General features: G+C 33.0%; 1 protein-coding gene across 2 annotated transcripts in view; it reads right to left on the reverse strand.

Annotated features, from left to right (window-relative positions):
• Positions 1–3,634: 3,634 nt before the first annotated feature.
• LOC148616090 (uncharacterized) overlaps positions 3,635–21,527 on the reverse strand; it is a 31,159-nt gene continuing 13,266 nt past the window's right edge. Inside the window, exons 1-4 of one of the 2 annotated variants that reach the window (XM_088582786.1) lie at positions 7,557–7,731; positions 5,617–6,731; positions 4,531–4,673; positions 3,635–4,023 (exon numbers count right to left, since the gene is read on the reverse strand). In XM_088582786.1, coding sequence (XP_088438912.1) covers positions 3,882–4,023; positions 4,531–4,673; positions 5,617–6,731; positions 7,557–7,560 — 1,404 coding nt within the window. In that variant the 5' untranslated portion in view covers positions 7,561–7,731 and the 3' untranslated portion in view covers positions 3,635–3,881. Of the gene's footprint in view, positions 4,024–4,530; positions 4,674–5,616; positions 6,732–7,556; positions 7,732–21,527 lie in introns of those variants that run through there. The other variant, XM_088582787.1, reaches the window with a different exon arrangement.

Genomic DNA, 21,527 nt, shown 5'->3' on the forward strand with positions numbered 1-21,527 from the left:
ACTTTTCATTTAGAATTGTCAACTTTCCTTTCATCTGTGGCGACATCCCTTCAGCACCTGCGTATGAAGTGTTCATATCACAACTCATACGTTATGACAGAGCTTGCCGAAACTACGCAGACTTTTTGTATCGCACTAGAACTCTAACAAATAGGCTTCTGGAACAGGGTTGTGTTGCTACAAGATTGAAGTCATCACTACAGAAATTCTATGGTCGTCATCATGAACTCGTGAATCGTTATGGTGTATCCATCTGCACCATGAAAACTGATTTATTCAACGGGTCATAGTTTTCCTTTCCTCGTTTGTCTACCCCGAACTTGACTTTTTTAGCAAGTCGGCGGGTGTTTCTAAAAAAGCAGAGGACGCTTACCCTACTGGTGCACCTGGTCCATGCTCCCAGTTTTTAGTGGACTCCGAATTGCTCATTTGCTTTTGTTACTTTGTATGTATGATTTTAGTTACTTTATGTTCTTTGTTGTGTATGTCTGTTTTCCATGTCGGGTCTTTGTCCCTGGATTGCATTCTTTTGATTACCGCTATAACCTTGGTTCCCTTGATTACTCTTACAAAACAATGAATTTACAAATTCAAGCTTGAATGAAAAACTGTTCACATTATGTCACCAGTAAGTTTGGATACTGAACTATTTTATTTTTCAGGTTGTTCATTAATTAACAAACAATTATTACGAAATTAAACTATGAAAAATAAAAAAAAAATTGTACCAGTTTAATTTGAAATTAAGCATAATTTGTAAAATAAGTTAAAGATATTTAACCGGAGTCATACATATTTCAGCAAATGTGTAAGTCTTATTTAGAATTAAGCATATTTTGTTCAACATGTTAAAAATATTTCTCCAAAATCATACATATTTTTAGCAAATTTGTAAAGTATTTCGTCAAAAATGTATAAGTTTCAAAAAATATTGTTGATAAAACTAAGCGCAATGTTTACACTTTGAAAGATTTATTGTTAAAATGTGCATATTTCACTTAATTCAATAATAAATTATAGAACACTTTACAGGTAAAATACAGGTACATGTTAGAAACAAACTTTATATTACATGTATAATGGCAGTCCCGGGGGGGGTGCGGTGGGGGGGCTTGGGGTCCTTGTGTTAAACAAGCAGGGTAATATACAAAGGACTGACCTGGTTTAATTACGTGAAGCCAGACATAGTTATTCCACAATTTGGGTATACTGATCTGTGTTAGGAAAACTCTGTGGATGATATTTACAGTATTTGCCTTGACTATAATAATTACAATTATTACAATTATTGTATAGAACAAGTGAGTAGTTTTATGAATTATAATTTACACGATATAGATCCTGCGAAAGCAGCCTCAAGTTCTGAAAACATATTGAAGATGGTTGCTTCAAAGGGAAATATTTTCATAATTAAACGTTAAATATTGACACATATTTTCGTCATCTACAGATTCTTTTAAAAAGAATATTAAGCAATCATTGTTTTTAATTTGAGGGATGAACTTTTTTACTATAATTCTAGCACTTGTCAGAATTTTGATAACTTAGATGAATAATCATTTTTTCTGACTGTTACATAACACAAGAAATCAACGACTTAAGTCTTCAAAGTCGCTAATCGTAAAATATTCTTATCAACTGACTTTGGCTTGCTTTCAACATCAATCAGTGATTTTCGATCAGTGAGTCCGAAATGGCGAAGTTGTGATATGCTCTAAAATTGGTTGACTTCGTAACCGTTTCCCAATCAAAACAACTGGCAACCTCAGAATCGGAGACTAGCCGATCATTCCATCTTTTAATGTAAACTTCCCGCTCTCATACACGTCAGTCAAGTAAAAAAACACACGTAGAACACACGTGTATTGTAAATGTACTAAAGCGGTACATTTTGATCTCGTATAAAACTAGAAATGACGGTTCTATGGCACCTACCTGCAACATAGGTTGGTGTAGTAGATTTATTATGCAAATCATAAACGAATGTACAGAACTGAAATTACCAGTGCAACGCTAACGATATTAGCGACGTAAAATGTCTATTATGGAGAAAATCGGTGAATTTATCAGTAGACCTTTTGACCCACGAAGAGCAGGCCTTGATACTATTATTATTTGATATCAATGGCTTTTTGTTATGGCTCAGATTCAGACTGAGGCTTATGGTGATATTATGATACATGAATACTTCACTAACTGTGTCATGCATTATTATTGTAATACTTTAGTAATTATTCCGGAAATGTTCATAGTTAATGGAACAAATACATTTGACGTCATCATATGTTTAGGCAGACTGTCGACGTTATCGTTCAAATCGTCTTTAATAAAACTCCACAGCTATCTGAACAATTGGTCTAAATGAAACCGTTTAAAAGGCAGTGAAAACAATCAGCAAAGTCAGATGCCTGTTTTAAACAATGGGAATGGCAAGAAATTGACACCAAAGTCAACAATGAGACGTGCTGTGGGAAATGATGAAACGCCAGACCCGGCGATGCCAGCACAACCACAAGGTGAACTTTCTCATCAAAACTCGACTGTGTTATACTCGCAGCTAATTAATCCACAACACCCACCAACTTGGCATTGACCAAAAGACCCCCGAGAATTCCTACGAGAGGGCCTGCTTTGACCGGCGGCGAACATGGAGCATCGTGTGGAGTCCAAATAGAAGATAACGTTCAGACCCAGTATCAAAGCAATCAGAAAGTCAGGGAGCCACTGCTGATGGAAAAATGAAGCCCATGGTGAACCAGGTGTCAACACAATGTGGTCAAAAAGGGGTAATACGGGTACGATTCAATACACAGCAATTTCATCAGATTGTGGGGGAAGCACAACACAGGGATCACTTGGCCCAAATGTCGTGCAAAACACCAGATTACACAAGGAGCGTATTTGATCCCATTGGTGCTCATATTCCAAAAAAAACATATAGGCGGGTGCACATATCGATTATTAGACCTTTCTATTTTATTGAAATCTCCAAAAGATTTGGCCACAGATCCTCTTCTTAATGGCACTATTAGAATAAATGGGGCCAACTCACAGTGGTCCAACAAAGGCAAAACCCTCTGACAAACAAACATGTATGGACCTCAGCATTTATGGCATGTATGGGGTTCATGTTGGAAAAATGGCCTAACGAAGGCCAGGAGCTTTTGAAGTACATGTGAACATGTACAATGTGTATCTAGCTGCCACGAGGGACGCACAACTCGGTTGGGTATCATACGACGAGCAGTATGTAGGCTCCGCATTTTATTGAAAATATTTCAAGTCAGTCAGCTTAAAATTAATTACTTTTACGTTCAGTACAATGTTTAGCTCGGTTGACCATCAATTTCCTGTTTGTCGTATTTTTTAAACACCAGTCAAGGTATCGTTACCTATGGGATAACGTCATTATCTATGGGCTCATGGTATTTAATTCTCGATCAGATATTGTGAGTTGCGGTCTGATCACCCATACATAACTGTACGTAAGCCCAAGAAAAATGGTGTTATCCAATAGATATCAGGGTTTTGGTTAATTATTTTTAATTCATGAATCAATATAATTCGATACTGATTTTCATTTTGTTCATGTTAGTACATGTAACTTAACTTCTATCAATCAATTAAATTGTTTTAATTTGTATTTCTTGAAAAATATCTTTACATGTGCATTACAAAAACAATTAATTGCTTGCATTTAGTCAAATTATTTGGTTTAATCAATTTTAACGGTAACAGTATATCATCACAAATTAATAATTGAATAATTGTTGAATAAAAAAAAAATCAACACAAACGGTAAAGATAAAAATTTGAAAGCGAAGCATAAGATAAAATAAATTCAGAAATAGTCGCAGTTATATCCCTTTTATCATAATTTCCTACATTCGTCGATACGAGTGCCCTCTGTCTTCACTTAAAGATCTTGGTTGCTTTGCGTTAGTCTTTGCTATAGACTGCTGGTAACTATATAACTGTTTCTCTAAGGCATAATTTTCAGACTGCAAAGCCAATATTTCTCTTCTGCAATATATAAGAAAATCACGAATAAAATGAAAGTGACACATAGGCACGAAGCTACTGGAAAAAATAAAATCATTTAAGAAAAGAAGGGATTTCGCTATTGGTTTAGCAAATGATAAGTTTTTTTTTAATTAAGTTTTCGAATTGGTGAACATATATATCTTGGAATAGCTATTAATTATTCTCAACATGTACTAATACACATAAAATCTTGTTCTATGATTCCATGAGTATATTGGTCGATGAAAGCCAATTAAAGATGATGCAATTCACATTAAAATCATATTTGTTTTCTGATAGCAAAAGAAAATAAAAACAAAAAAAAAAAAACAAAACAAAAACAAGAAACAACCAAAAAAAAATCTTGTTCTGAGTAGGATAAATCATAATTTTAATATGTATAATATAAAGAACTTTGGTAGTTCTAAGTGAGACAAGCACTTTCAATTACTGCTTTAGATGTGGATTACTCTAGCAATTGTATGTATATATCTATATGTTTCTTACATCATCTGTTGTTTATGGACCCGTGCTACATCGTCCAGTCTGTGGTAGATTGGGTATACCAGCAGCTGTGAGTCTATCCATTCTACATGTACTGTAATGTGTTGATCCTCCGGACTTACCCAGTCACTATCTGGGTTACTGATCTGTAATCAGAATGAGATATTTGTTCTGTATACGACCACTTCAATTAAAGCGGGGGTTTGTATAGCCCATTTAGCTTTTTACGCTAGTGGCTTTTCTTTAAAACGGTCATTAGAATTGAGGACAGACATATTATCATGGCATGTTAAATGTTTCTTTGTTATTTTGTTAACATATGTAATTCTTTATGTGTAGTGTTTGTTTCATTTTGTTATAAACATAACTGTTATGTATGTTACATATGTAATTCTTTATGGGTTGTGTTTGTTTCGTTTTGTTATAAATATAACTGTTATATATGTTACATATGTAATTCTTTATGTGTAGTGATTGTTTCGTTTTGTTATAAACATAACTGTTATATTTTTTTGCAATAAAGTTATTTGATTATGGTTTGATTTGGTAAAATATGCTCTAAAGTTTTCATAACAAAATGTTACCTTTGATTAGATTTTAAAATGTGACTAAAACTACATTCGTACATCGAAAAAAATGCAACATATTTTTCATATGGTTATTATATATGTAGGACTACCATAAAAAAAACTTAAGAGAACATATGTTTTTGACAAACAGATTAATTAATGAAAAACTAGTAAATATAATCATATGGGGAGTATATGTCTTCTGTTGCCTTAATATATTAAAAATGTATGGTTTTCATATAATTTTGAAAAAAAACTGCTTCCATGTTTTTAGTCACAAAACTATATACAATGTAATTGTAATGTCGGACCTTATATTTCAAAAAAGGATGAAAACATGTTTATGTTTCATTTTTTTCTGTGTATAGAGATTTTAGTACTGATAAGAATCCCATGCAATGAAAGTTCATTTTCGATCTACGTAGTCAATAAATTGGTCTGATTTTCGTCTTTAAATAATAAACAAATCAGTCAAAAACTCTTCATAAAACTTAAAAAAAACAAGAATCAGTAACCTTACTTCCTCTATAGGTATATCAGTGTGTATAATATAACCCTCATCATGTTCATCCTGTACATAGTATTTAACGAACGGACCATTGACAGCTCTACAGTAATGACTACCATTAAATGTCAGAATCCCTAAGTGGAAAGCTACGTATCTACTACTTTTCCGTGGGACATGTGATATATCAGTGTAGTAAAGTCTGAAAGCCAAATATTTGCCACTGGCATCAGCTTCGAGCATCCAAGCTTGTTTATCCTTGTCATAAAGGTGGGCTCGATTCCTGTTTTTGCTCAATGCATTCATTGATACTTCGCTTACAGAAACCACATTCATCATTTCTATTCTAACTTTAAGTGAAGATCTACCTCGGGATAATTTCAAAAGTGAAGCACCAACAGTGAAAGGTTCACTATTACCAGTTGAGTCCATCAATTGTTCGATTGGTCCAGATTCGTATGCATTTTGGTCTCCCAAGGTAAGTTGAAACTTGACATTACAAAGGTGGTCGAAGTTAGTGTGTCTCATAAGTTGTACTGTTATATTATCTTCGTTGTCAACAGTACACGCATTTGGGAACAACGATATACTCCAGTCAGAAAGTCCAAACGAAAAATAGGGTGTCTCCATTTTCGGTCCATATGAATTTCTCGAATTATTCTCTTTTGGAATGCGTAAATAGCATTCAAACGACGAGACTTTATTTCTAAGTTCTAGCTCTACAAGAAATTCACCGTTGCATTGTAAAAAGCCACGCTTTGCCATATCTTCCAAAGGGACAAACGTTTTACGTCCGTTTACATTGCTATCATAAGAAAACTCACATTCCTTTTCAATGAAAGATTCGTTTTTAGTAAAATGGTCGTTGTTCAACATTGTAAAAGAGAAATCCAACTTAGTAATCATTCCAGGAGATGCTGATTGCAGTTTCAAATATGCTCCTATATGTTTGTCACTTTTAACAAAACTCACTGTCCATTTGTGATGACCGTACACAAGATCTTTTGCGTAGACATCCTGTGAAAACTCCCGCAGTACTTTATTTGGTAAAATAAAGGTAAAAACTTGAGTGTTGAAACTGTCATTTAACTTCACCAATCTACAGAGTCTTGCCATAGCTGACTTGTGAGCTGAAATGAGAAAATAAGATTGAGTTGTTCAAGTTTTATGCGCTTTAAATTGATCATTCAATAAATAATTCTAGGTAGTATAATAACTAATAAAGTCAGTATGATTTGTTGCACTATCCTTTAGCGAAAGCAAAACTATATTTGTTACTATTTCAGGATATAAAGAATTAGAGATCAGTTCAACTGTAACGTTAGATAATCTAAATGCAACCATCAATTTGTTTGGTTATAGGCTAGATTCAACAAATGGGTTTGTGCACCGTTATATTCTCAAACTTTTGCAATTCTAGTTTATTATAAGTGATACAATCATTTTGTTTTATTTTCAATATTATATTGGTTACTGCTTGACGTATTAATGAAGATATTGCATTTCAGGACAATAATTTTGACCAATCGAACAGAGTCTGCTTAATATTGGTCCGACGTCCTGAGCTAAATTATTACTGCACCCGCTCACAGATGAAATTTTATAGTTTGCAGGTAGGTATGCCACCTCAATCGAACACATGCTAAGTCCGAGCCAACCATTCACCTTTTCCCCTTGGATACCGCGTATTTTGCGAAGAAACAGTAAGACCTCCCGCACTGGAGACCAACACACTACCTCTTCAAAATGATGATAGTTATAGTGTCTAATGTTATGATATATTATTTGCGTCAATATTTGATTACTAAAATGCGGCCTGAAAATGATAGTATATACTACATTGACGATACTTTGAATAGACTTAAACTATAGGACTATAAACACACACCTTTAAAAACTATAATGGTAAAAGAATATTTTTGACAAAGTATAAGAATTAATTTAGACAAGCTTACCCATTTGTTATGATAAAAAAAGTCCAATCGATAAAAGTAAAGCAGAAAATTGTCCAATCACAGTTAATAAAAATTCAATAGTTTCGTGCAAACAAGATATCTCCAACGTCTAGACTCAATGACAATAAATTACCAAACTCATCCTAATTGGTAATGTATTGTCATCCTCCTCTAACGTATCCTATCATACACCTCAAGTATTTATCTACATAAACACTTAGATTTGCACTCGTTCTGAAAAGTAAAGGCAACTCGTACATCGTATATTAACTTTCGTTCGGTTTTTATGTATAAATTGATTAAAAAGAGGTAAAAACTTATGATGGAATTACTAAAGCAGCAAAACAAACAGAATTTTCGTCATTAGGGGAATTAGGGAACTTACTTCCTATATATAATAACGCAAGAAGTTGCTATCTCCATTAACAATGTATGGAACATATAGGATTGGGTAAAGCATTACTTAGTCTCTGTAGACCTTTACAGTTAACAATCTGTTTTATGTAACCGCTAATGTCTATGAATCATTTATGGTGATAGCAAATTAATTCTGCATATAGATAGGAACGCTTACATTGCCTTTGATCACCAGCTAGAACGACCTACTTGTACTTTAAGATTAAGATTTGAAGAACATTGCTTATGCTTTCAGCTTTCTAAAATTACAATTAATAGAAATAAAAGTTCATCACATACTTATCTTCCGAATTAAGCTGTTATATCATTAACAAATAAGCCAATTATTACTATGTATATAATACCAAAGCGACAGTAGTGGCAAAATTTGAATACGTCAAAATCAGTAAAAAAAACAGAGGCGACCGATCTACGTACACATTCTGCATACACAATGTAGAGACATGAATAAAATAATTTACCCATAAAAACTGAAGGAAAGACAATATTAACACAATATATTTAGTGGTATTAACTCCCTTAAAAACCTGGAGTGACAACAGATGCTCCGGAAGGGCATATTTGTCCTGCTCAGCAAATGTCATATTGCAAGTAAGTATATACCAGTAATAGTGTAGCATCAATAATGCAATTCCCAGACATGAATCACTAAAGGGTCCCGTGAAAAACAAACAAAAATAGAAAAATCACGGGTATTAATATATTCATTGTAAATGAGCAAATCTATGTTTCACCTTCTTAAGGAGGACAACAAATGCACAAAAAAGTCATTTTCCAAAATACACACACACACACACACACACTACCAGGGACAAAAAAAAAACAACAACAAAAAAAAAAAAAAAAACAAAAAAAAAAACAAACAAACATAAGGCAACTTAGAAAATCAAAGACTAAAGTCGCTAATCATGAATTATTCTATACTGCTGAAATGTGCTTGCTTTCTACATCCGAACTGGAACGAATGCGACATGCTCTAAAATCGGATGACTTCCGGTAGAATCTTGGTTCTATTGATATGATTAATCTATCGTTACCGTGATGACCCAGATGTTTTTCAATCAAATCAACTGGTTACCAGACAGTGCAGGTAATATTTTCGTTCCAAAAGTTACTCTCAAGTTTTTAGCGACTTTATAATCTATAGAGTTAATTATAACGAGCTCCTGTGTCTGAATCGGAAACTGGGTAATGTTCAATGCTAACCAGTCATTTCATCTTTAAATGTAAACTTCCCTTTCTCATACAAGCATGCATCACACATAGAACACATGTGTATGATATTTAAGAGGTAAAGTATGACGGTTAACGTGGCACCGAACAGCAGCAAAATGTGGAGTAGTTATATAATTAAGCAAGTCATATGCGAACTAAAGTAATGAGAGAAGAAGTTGATAATAGTATTAGGGACTTAAAAACAAACCAGAAAAATAAAAGACGAAACAAAAGAAACAGACACCCCCCCCAAAAAAAAAAAAAAAAAACAAAACAAAACAAAACAAAACAAAAAACAAAACAAAAACAAAACCAAACAACCAAACAAATAAAAACAACAACAAAAACAAAACAAACAAACCAAAAATACGAACTATAATCATAATGCCAATGCGATTAATTAAGATGTTAGTTGACAAACATTAGTGTTTTCTATTCTCAAGTTCTATGTTTATCCATACTTTCATTGACATGAATATTAGAATTGTTAAGTTTTGATAAATCACAGACAATACTACTTATTTTATCTCACGAAGGAAATATATATAAAATTACAGAATAAAAAAGAAGTCTTATATAATCAAATTGGATTGTGACTTATGATAGAATGAAACGGAAAGACATAATAGCAAATCCTAGGTTAAATTAACGCACGCTATGAGCGTTTGTGTATCGTGCGTTTAAACGCACGCTAAAAGCGTTCGTTTATCGTGCGTTTAAAACACGATGGGAGCGTTCGTTTAAACGAACGACAGAAGCGGTCGTTTATAGTGCGTTTCGTGAGGGTTTAGCGTGCGTGCAGGAATCTTAAACGTCTCAAGGTGTGTACTAAAATTCGAAATATATTTCTATGTAAGATGTGGTTTTCGTGCTGTTCATTTGTTTTTTTTTATTTTGGTCTTGTGTGTCGTACGTTTTGTTCTCTATTTGTTATAATTTTTGTGTTCCCGTTGTTCATTGTCTAGCGACTTCCCCTCGTTTTGCCGCTATCGTATAACTACATCTTGCCCGATTCCAGAGACAGAGCAGTTCTTCATACGTTTACCACTTATGTTGCAATGCTTCTATTAAAACCTGTATCAAATATCAAAGGCTCAATCTGTTTGTTTAGAGTAACTAAAGTAAAAGCTGGTTTTAGTAGTTTCTATCCAATCACAAAATGAATTGTTTTATTGTAATTTGATAAAAAACGAAATAACGCTCATGTTTAAGAAATAATCAACTTACTTGTTAAAACAAAAATTAAACACCCTCAATCGCAAAAATCCTTCGAAATGTTTGAACGATTCTGCACTTATAAAAAAAATCAATAGTTTATTTCTATCTTAGAAAAAATAGTACACGTTGGATCCTTTTTTTTTTTGAAAAAAAATATTCTCTATGGTCACTTACATGCAGATCTTAGCTGTTGGCATGCGTGATAATAATTGCCATAAAGTCTCTTTCATTAGGGATATCCATTTCTTGAAATTTCAATTGTATTTGGCGTACTTAAATATATGTACAGAAAGAACTATTTGAAACGATTAACAAACACTAATAGTATTATGATATTCCTAATAATAAATTATATCAATTGAAAAAAAAAAACCGAAATATGTTGGTGTAAGTAGCATTTGTAGCAGTCTTTACATATATATCAGGCAATGGAATGGAAATTGATTTGATTAAAATTTCAAAAGCTAATTCTGGTCGTCAGTCTTACTGTCAATTAATTTGAGTACATGCCATCGGATTACTTCAATAATGCATGTGAATGTAAAAAAAGAAACTGGGACTCTGTTAGATGACATGGTAAAACGGTAGTGTCAATTTACCCTAGAAGTTAAATGTTTTTTTTTTCAAAGATAGGTGCATTCTTTCGACCTTTTAATGCTAATACGATCGAGTAATGATTTACAAAACTCAAATATAAATATATATATGTATATGCAACGTCTCGGAATGTGACGACTCTGCACTGCTCCATCGGACCAAATTGATACAGGAAAATAATGTAAACTTCCCAACGATGTTAAAACTGTCAAATGTGCAAAGCAAATGTTTGGTCGTTCTCTCCGCGGGACTCAAACTCGTACCGCTGTGACATCTATGGCTACACCGCCTGCACAAAGTCCAGCGCCATATATATGTAAAAGTAAATAAATCTTTGTTTGTAGCATGAATGGATCACTGCATGCAGGTTAGAAAATTGTGGAGATAGAAACCAACATCCCATTCGTATATTGAAATAGGAACAAAGAGGAGATTTTGTTTGATTATCATTTCTTTTATAAAACTAACAAATATAATAACGAATAAAACACACAACACATGATAAAAATACCATGTTTCTTGTTAAGTGGAAATCATTTAAACGTTGCTACAATGAAGAAAGGAAAAAAATACACACTTATAAAAGTAATCATATCAACACATTATCACTTTCTCAACAAACTAATTAGAAAAGGGGGAAGGAAATCCAGTTAAAATCCAACATAACCCTCTGAAGTTAATCATAATTATCTTAGTTTTCAAATTTCCAAAGATCCCTCTGGAATTTCGACATCGAATAAAACGACAAATATTTTATAATGTTGAAATAAAGAAGTTGTTTTCGAGTAGATTCTGTAGGTGAAACAGATTTGAACACTTAGAGGAATATGGACGAACAAAAGTAGACCCATGCAGGTCCGGGTGTCAAACAAATAGGCCTGCAGCAGCGCTAAGCTTGTCGTAAAAGGCGACTTAATAGTGCTCAGAACCCTGGGGGCTAAGGCGCTCTACCTACAGAGAAACTGGGTTGTGTGCCCCAGGTGGTGGAATGGGGTACCCCTGGCGTGTTACATGCTGGGGTTGTCAGGCTATAATACGGAAAACCTGACCGCAAACCATAGTGGTGCACCGTGTTGGGAAAGATGGCATGTTCCTGGCACGTTAAAAAACCCTACTGTGGTATTCTCCCGGAGTAGGAACCATAGGGCTCCACCACAGGAGGATAAATTACCCGACCCTACCCACCTCCTCCTATTTCCAGTGGCAATCAAAATTTCTCGACCCTATTGTCCTTGTGTCTTATCCCATTTTTCATTTCATCATCATTTCATGTTCATTTTATCATCCACTTCATGTTCATCGTCTGGATATAGCTGAAATATTGCTGCTCAGACGTTAAACCCAAACAAACAAACAAACAAACACAATTCAAGAAAAAAATAAAAGACAAAAAAAGGGACAAAGACCAGACATGTAAAACAGACATACACAACAAAGAACATAAAGTAACTAAAATAATACATACAAACTAACCAAAGCAAATGAGCAACTCGGACTCCACTGAAAACTGGGAGCATGGACCAATTGCACCGATAGGGTAAGCGTCCTCTGCTTTTCTAGAAACACCCGCCGAGTTGCATATAAAAAGTCAAGTCCGGGGTAGTCGAAAGAGGAAAGTAAAACTATGACGCGTTGAGCAAATCAGCTTTCGTAGCGCAGATGGATACATCGTAACGATCCACGAGTTCATGACGACCATAAACTTTATGTAGTGATGACTTCAATCTTGTACATTAGCAACATAACCCAGTTCCAGAAGCCTATTTGATAGAATTCTAGCGCGATGTAGTCTGCGTAGTTTCGGCAAGCTCTGGCATAACGTATGAGATGTGATATGAACACTCCATACGCATATGCTGAAGGGATGTTGCCACAGTTGAAAGGAAAGATGACAATTTTGAATGAAGTCATCATGTTTGTCGTACATTTTGGTCAATATTATTCCCTTACCATAGATTTCTAAGTGTCAAGGTCAAGAGATGAGGCTGACTTCACAGTGTCTGTAGTATTCTTATCTCAAATTCTTTGTGTTGTGATAGATGCGATGTATCAAATAACCAAAATAAGGATTGTTTAAATGTGATACATCATCTATATAGCGGAAACTGAGATTAAAGGATCTAGTTTAACGATTTTCTTTCTTCCGGAGCAGATCAGATATAAAATCAGCTTAATACGAGTTTTGGAAGAGGGAGAACTGACAGCTGGATTTCGTTTTTGATATCTGAAACAAACTGATATTTAATCCGTTCAATCGTTCAGGTCATGGTGATGAACGCAGAACATTTTGATAAATACTTTAATCTTTTTGCTACATAACATTGCCCAAATAGTATTTATGGTAAACTGTCGAGTCTATCTAGAGATCGGTGTAATTGTCGACATTTCTACCAAAGGTTATGACTTTTGAATGACCAACTCCACAATCAATGACATGGAAATAACTGGCCTGGATTTTGCATATCACTATCTTCATCTCAACAAATTGCGCTGTGTTTTTGTCGCATCCTTCAAAGTGAAAAATACTATTATCAAATTAGAATTACTCTCCCATAGCGTTACTTCTGAAAGGAGTGTTTTAGACAACTAAAACTAATCGATAACCGCATCCGCATTTTTTAACTATGACGCAAAGATTAATGATAACAGAACAATTATTGAAACATAAAATATTATTTGCAATCCGTCAATCTATTACTTGTCGAAAAGACTTGTCTTAAGTGTACAATTTCACTACTAAATTCTCCTGGAGGCTTCATTATCGTAAATTTTGTAACAAAATAAGTGCCATTCTGACCACACAACTTAAACAATTTCCTGTTGTCATAATGATTCAGAACATAAATTAAGGAATGGGACAGTTCAGCTTTCGAGTGATAAGACGAGGTCGTACGTTGGGTATTTGGAAGAATGTACATTTTTTTAATCTAACATTCATATGCAAGCGGTTTAACTTAAGACAGTTTTGCAGGACTATTTTCACAACGAGATTGTTTTTTTATGAACTACAATATTGCAGGGGTCAGAAAGACAAAACAATGTGACACAAGAACCAGAGTAAAATCAATGTGTCCCAAATACCACGGCATTCATGTAAAGACAAAGTCCACGAACATACAGTAAATTCTGGATGATGGATTCTTCAAGGTAGACCTCAAAATCAGTCACATTGTCTATGGAGCACAAAAAAGACATGTTTAACATTGCTTTATTGTCTACATAGATATGATGGTAGATGATGTTACCCAACTTGTAATGAAGGAAATGCGATAATGAAGAATTATGTATACTTAACAAAGTATTTGACAAAGTTCGTTTGAATTCAAAACATATTCAAGAGATTGAAATAACTAATGGAAATATGACAACATTCAGTGAGAATCCCACACGAACGCACAAACGTGTTCTTAAACATCTGATACCATTTAATGCAAAAATAAAACTGGGTAAATACAAGAACACATCTACATCTCTAAACTATACAGGATACTGATTATTATACTGTTTTTTGTATATGTAATCAGTCATTTATAGATTATTCTATTTTCTGAAGATACATTTTAAATTATTCATGTAAATTTGGTTCAGATCATATTTCCTACGTTCAAGTTGTTTTATTTGGAGAATGCTTTAAAAATCAAACGATTTTAAAACGGATCAATGTAAAATTTAAATATTTCAAAGGAAAATACTAAAACAAAATCTTTATTGAAGCAGACAACATTATTTTTTATGATGCATTTATTATATTTCAAATTATGATAAACCGTTTGATTAAATATATATTAAAACAAAAAATGTGCTGTTCCGGTATTTGAGTTCATGTACTTATACGACAATTCGTAAAATTTTTGGACACAGAAACACGATGGCAAAGTGAAATAAGTGACCACTTAAAGTCACACTATAGCATGACAAATATTGTACTTAGAACACTGCGGACCCCAACGCAACATAACAATTTCCAATCCCATGTAGTATCCTACATTGGAAGTAAAGGCATGAATTAAGATTTTGAAAAATAATTCCATTATATAAACATATGTTGCACTTGATTGTACTTTTGCCATTTAGAAAATATGACAAAACATGTCTAAATGGCCATCCTGAAGTAAAACAAAAGTTTACTTTTACTTAGATATAATTTTTAAGAGTCTTTCGTGCCAAGATTGTCAATATTGCTTAACTAGACTAAGTGAGATTGTTTTAGCCTGTTTTCCTTTAAAGTTAAAATATTCTGTCTCATAATTCATAAATCTCATTGTTTCTGCAATGAATTAATACTCTTTGCTTGTTTCGCTCGCTTAATAAGATATTTTTAATATATTCTTCAGTGCAGTCTATAGACAAAACAAAGCCTCAAGTTTACCCCCAAACCTACATCATTAACTCTAAGTGTGTTTTTGTAGTCAGTAAACTCTGTTACTAAGACAATAAATGCAAACACGACACCTTGGAATGAAAAAGTTTCCGTATAAAGCAACCCTTCCAAATAAAGTGTTCGGTGTATTTTAAAAGGTGAAATTGAAAATTAGAATTCTAAGCACACTTTATTGCATAGATTGAAAATTGATTAAATTAACATTTCAAAAGCACAATCTGATCTTCAATCTTTGTGTCATGTTACTGAAAGGTTTAAGTCTTTTCTAATATTGATTTAGACTTGACAAATGTAAATTGCTTCCTCGAGGCGAAGAAAGTAATTAAGGATGTGAGTTGTTAATTAAGATTAAATATTGGTTGACTACACTCTGATATATTTTAGAGTAATCAAATTATAGTCTTAACTGTATTATCTGCATCGGACTCGTGTATTGATACAGAAAGATTAGTTCTAGGTGTAGAGTTGATATAAATACTATCTCTTTCGAGATAGAGTCAATGCTACACAATCGCAATAGAATTACGTATATTTTTATCTTTTAATAAAATATCTTACCATTTGATATTTAACACAATATCAATCAACAACAAATTGTCCACTGAGCAACAAACACAATCCTAAAGGTCACTCATACAAACTAGGGGTTAATTAAAGATCACTTATACAAACTAGGAGTTTAAGATCACGTATACAAACTGTTGATTAAAGATCACTTATACAAATTAGGATTAAAGATCACTTATACAAAGTAGGGGTTAAAGATCACTTACACAAACTAGGGTTTAAAGATCAATATATACAAAGTAGGGGTTAAAGATCACTCATTCAAACTAGGGTTTGAAGATCACTTATACAAACTAGGGGGAGGGTTAAAAATCACTTTTACAAACTAGAGGGGTTTAAAGATCACTTTTACAAACTAGAGGGGTTTATACATCACTCATTCAAACAAGGGGTTAAAGATCCATATATACAAAGTAGGAGTTAAAGATCCATATATACAAAGTAGGGGTTAAAGATCACTTACACAAACTGGGAAGGGGGTTTAAAGATCACTCATACAAACTAGGGGTTAAAGATCACTTATACAAACTAGGGGGCGGGTTAAAGATCACTTTTATAACTAGGGGGGTTTAAAGATCACTCATTCAAACTCATCCAAGATCACTAATACAAATTAGGGGTTAACGATCACTTATACAGACTAGGGGTAAAACATCACTTATACAAACTAGGGGTTAAAAATCACTCATACAAACTAGGGGTTAAGGATCACTCATGAAAAGTAGGGGTTAAAGGTCAGTTATTCAAACTAGGGGTTAAAAACAGAAAGTCTTTTTTTATAAATATGTTTTCAATTTTTATTAAACACTTTTGTTATAGAAAATTAAGGGAATGGACACACTTTCATCATTATAAAGACAGTTTTTTTTATCTTTTTTTCTTAATGTAGTGAAGATTACTCTTGCCTTCATATATGAAAATATTTTCAGCATATGGCTACATTTAAGGAATTTAGGAATTTCTGTGAAAGTCTGAAATATTTTATGCTTTTCAGCATGAAAAATCCAGGAAAAGTTTAACGTCATGGTTTTTTTTTTGTAATTTAAAATTCTGATAAATCTCCAACATTCCTTTCCCCGTGTCTGTTTATGAACAATTGATTTCATTTAGTACAAAATTTGTACATCAATCATTTAATTGGCATTCATGTAAAAAAAAAACAGAAAAAAAGATAAAACATCAAGTCCTTTACAAAACTAACAAAAAAAAACTACCCACCCCTTTGGAATGAATGTCAAAACCTACAGTATTTAGTCACCATAAATCGGTTTCAATTGAATTTCGTCAGCTCAATTATACATGTAAATTCACAATTTTTCATCTTGAACTTGACGCATATTTCACAATGATCAAGATCAATTTTGAAGAGCGCCTTATATCTGGGATAGGGATCGGCAGTTGGTACTTTTCTCCTCAACACTTTCTGTCCTTGACGAAGGCCTTAAGACAAAACAAAAATTGGGCTTATCTTCTTTATTTATTTTACGTTTTATATTTATATGATTTGAATGTAGTTCCTTTTTACTTTTTAAACGTGGTTATTGTTCACTTGTTCATTATTCTTATTAATAAATAAAATCGTTGGACGACAAGCAGATTGGTTGTTCAATTAGCAATCTTATATAAAGTTCTTTTAGGAGACCGAGATTGCCGATTGATTGTTAAATGGTTAATATAAGTGACACAAATAGGATACATCTTTCAATGAAACAAATAAAAAACGAGAATAAATCAGCTTTTGTTGCCTGAACGTTATGGGAATTGTAAGACTTAACTGTTAAACGAAGAGAAAATTAGACACTGTTAATTGATAAATATAAAGAGTCTTAGACAGACAGATATATTTTACATGGGTCTTTCTGGCTTCTTTTTCTCTTGTGATGTGTTTTCAAAGGATTGGTAGTAAAGAAAATAGATGTTACATGTGCCACATTTATTCAATTTAGTTTGTCTAGGTTATTTGAAGAAAGGAATTTTCAAATTTCCATAGAAATTTCCATAGAGTTTGGTTGTAAAAGAGTAATCAAGGGAACCAAGGTTATAGTGGTAATCAAAATAATGTAATCCAGGGACAAAGACATACACAACAAAGAACATAAAGTAACTAAAATCATACATACAAAGTAACAAAAGCAAATGAGCAACTCGGACTCCACTAAAAACTAGGAGCATGGACCAAGTGCACCGGTAGGGTAAGCGTTCTCTGCTTTTCTAGAAACATCCGCCGAGTTGCTCATAAAAAGTCAAAAATCGACTTGTAGACGAACTTAAAACACGTTGAAAAAAAAGAAAAAGAAATATCATTAATTTCAATTCCACTTCCTTTATGTCTATCGTTTTAACAACTATTCGGTTCCACTACCAGACAGTTCGGTTGTCTATCGTAAAAGATAAGGTTATTCATCTTTGGTGAAGCCCAAAATAGAGAACCTCGAGACAAGTCAATCCACTGGGGAAAGTTTCAGTAAATAAAACAGTAGATCGGGAATGCATTTGCAGTGTATTAGAACGTTTTTTATTGGGAATTTAGAAACAATAATTTTCTTTACAATAATTGAATTCAGTACTGTTAAACTTGATATTGTTATAACAATACTTACTAACTATAGAAATTCTAAAACATTTTGTACCGTAAACGCAAGCTGTAACCATGGAAAACAGTCGTTGCGGCGAGCACATATTGAGCATTTGTGCAACTTCTCAAGCGAATAACCATAAATGAGCAGGATGTTCAAAGTTTCATTCGTTAAAAACTATATACAGTTTGATATAAGGTCATACAAGAATTTCGGCACAGGAAGCAATTTTTTTGGTTTTTGTTGCATAGCACTTCAGAATACTACTTTTATGAAGATTATGAAGTAACAAAAAAGAATTAAAAATAAAAATAGATAAATAAATGAAAATAAAAAAGTAAAACAAAAAAAATAAACTTTATGATGCATCAACATCATTTATATAATAAAGAAGCGGTTCATCCTTGAAACTGCTTTATTATCATAATTAACTAAAAATACTTCCACACATTCATAGAAAATCCGCTTAAAAACCTACCACATCAAAAGTAAATGCAACAACATGAAAACAAAACAAACTCAAAACACGAAACAAAACGAAAACAAAACAAAACAAAAAATCACTTCTCGAAAATTAATTGAGTTTTGGATTTTTTTGTAAATAATGTGTGATATGTTAAAGCATATTGTTTAAATTGGCATTTCAATAATGAGAGTCACAGGCGCGGAGATACGTTTACGTCAAAACGCCCGGCGTACACATCAACAAAAAAGTCATTAGCATTGTTGCACATTCACCGAAAAGTTTCCATAAATATTATAATATTAGTAATTGATTGTTTTGCATCACGCAAAAACAGGAAGATGGCCCTCATTTATTAGACTGGCTAGAACTGTAGAACCAGTAAAGAGGTTGATTGGTATCTGCATGATGTGTTTTTTCTCATTTGCATGTTTTGATACCAACAGTTGATACTTTTAGTTGATCTATATAAGACACAAATTTATTCAATGAATTTTAACTTATCTTGCTAAAAAAAGCAAATTACTGATAATGAAAGGATATCGGAAATGACACAATACAACATAGAAACAATAAGACAATAATCCCTCTGGCAAACATATAAGAATCATCAAAATTGTATAATTTCAACTTCCTATGATTCTTTTAAAGATCTTAACTGTGATGTGTCCTTGCTTTTTGGGGTATTTTTTCAATTACAAATATTGTCTATATACGTTTCCTTAATCCCAGGCGCTTCAGGGGGGCTTCGCGGCCTGGACCCGTTGGGGGCTTTAAGCGGCCCCGGACCCCCTCGCCGTAGAATAGGTGTACACATTAATTAACACTAGCTACACCTTCCGTATCCAAACTGATCAGTTACCTCCAACTGCCATAAATAGTAAGATGTAAGTTACCTGAGTTAAATTTAGTCAAAAATCAAAGTTTGCAAAAACCATAATAAGTATAATTTTGAAAACCCATCAAAATAGTACAATTAGACTATTTGCACCACCAGAATACAGAAAAAAAGACAATATTTTCCACACCAAGTTGGTGAATTGAAATATAATTTCACTGAAATACACAAACAAATGAACATTTCAAGGCAGATAAATCTGTAAAACCTTATTCTTACCTTCTATTGAAAATGTCAGAGCAAGGCCAGCAAGACAGATATCAAATAATGGTCTTTTCAAAAAGAGAAAGTATCCTTATGTTATATTATATTGTCAGATTGGTTAGGATTTTACATACATGTTTCTGACCTTTTTTCCATTTTGCCTGATTCTTACAAAGACTTAAACTTAATGCTCATAGTTTAAAGTCGATATTCTACAGTCGTCACCATGACCTGACTAGCCAATATAAATGTCCTTTCCGGATATGATTACTCAATTTCATAGGTTTATCTTCCCCAACAGACCTTTACAGAACAGCACAATATGTACGTTACACTAAACAGTAAATGGTCAAGCTTTCAGAGCATATTATTTCAAGGCGTAATTCTAGGGTTTATGCTACTATGTATTCAATTTTCTGTCTTAACTTTGTAGTTGTTATAATTGTATGTTTGACATAAGTTTAGGACCTTTTTAACTGGTTTGGAGCTGATAATGTCAATTAAATGATACCAGCCCTTTGTTTATGCTTTCGTGTAACACGTATAATCACGTGTAACGTTTTCTTATTTCTGTTCAAACAAGGGACTCAGGCCCTTTTGAACTGATCTTAGGTAGGTTTAATTGTGTAACATTTTTTCATCAGTGGCCAGGTTAAAAAAGAGAGGGGATTGTGATCACATTAAATATCTTTATTCTTTGACATATTCACCATATACATTCTAGATATATTATTTTTGGTGTTTTCTGTGTTATCCTGTCAAAAGATTTCCTCTCGTTGTATGCAGTTTTCTTCTAACGTAAAAATGTAAGTCATATACATTAAATTATGAAGCTTTATTCCCATAGATTAGTCCAAATAAAATCTGTTTAAAATAAGTGATCTTCTCCAATAATTTTCATTTTCATCAATTATGCGTTCTTATAACAGATGACATGCTTATTCCATAAAATCATTTCAATTCTTGTAAGGTCTGAATGTAGAAACATTATAAGAAATTGATGTTGAAGAAATGTGACACGTAATTTCATCTATAAGTTTTATTCCTAGTAATTTCTAATGCTGACTCGGAAGGATATAATCATGTTATGCCATATACAGATGATATATTCCTGAAGGCAGATACAAACTACATATCATAATGGGACATCAGCAAAAAGTCCTCATTTAAATGGCGTCAGACAAGAATTAAATCAAGTACAAATAGACCCATTGTAAAATTTGCACTATAATGAACTTTGTTTTATGTCTTTAAACCATTAAAAATAATAGGACAATAAACTTTCCAAGTATTTAACAGAAATAATTAAAAAGACTAAAAATAATCATTTTTACCCCAAAAAAAAAGAAAAATCATTTTTGTTTATGAATAAATAAATTGTTTTCCTCTCATAGGAAATCTGTACATATGTTTGTACAGTAGAAACTTTACGGTT

This window comes from Perna viridis, chromosome 5, assembly GCF_037379345.1.
Source record: "Perna viridis isolate PV_CMFRI_1.1 ecotype Kerala chromosome 5, ASM3737934v1, whole genome shotgun sequence".
In the NCBI taxonomy this organism is placed as follows: domain Eukaryota; kingdom Metazoa; phylum Mollusca; class Bivalvia; order Mytilida; family Mytilidae; genus Perna; species Perna viridis.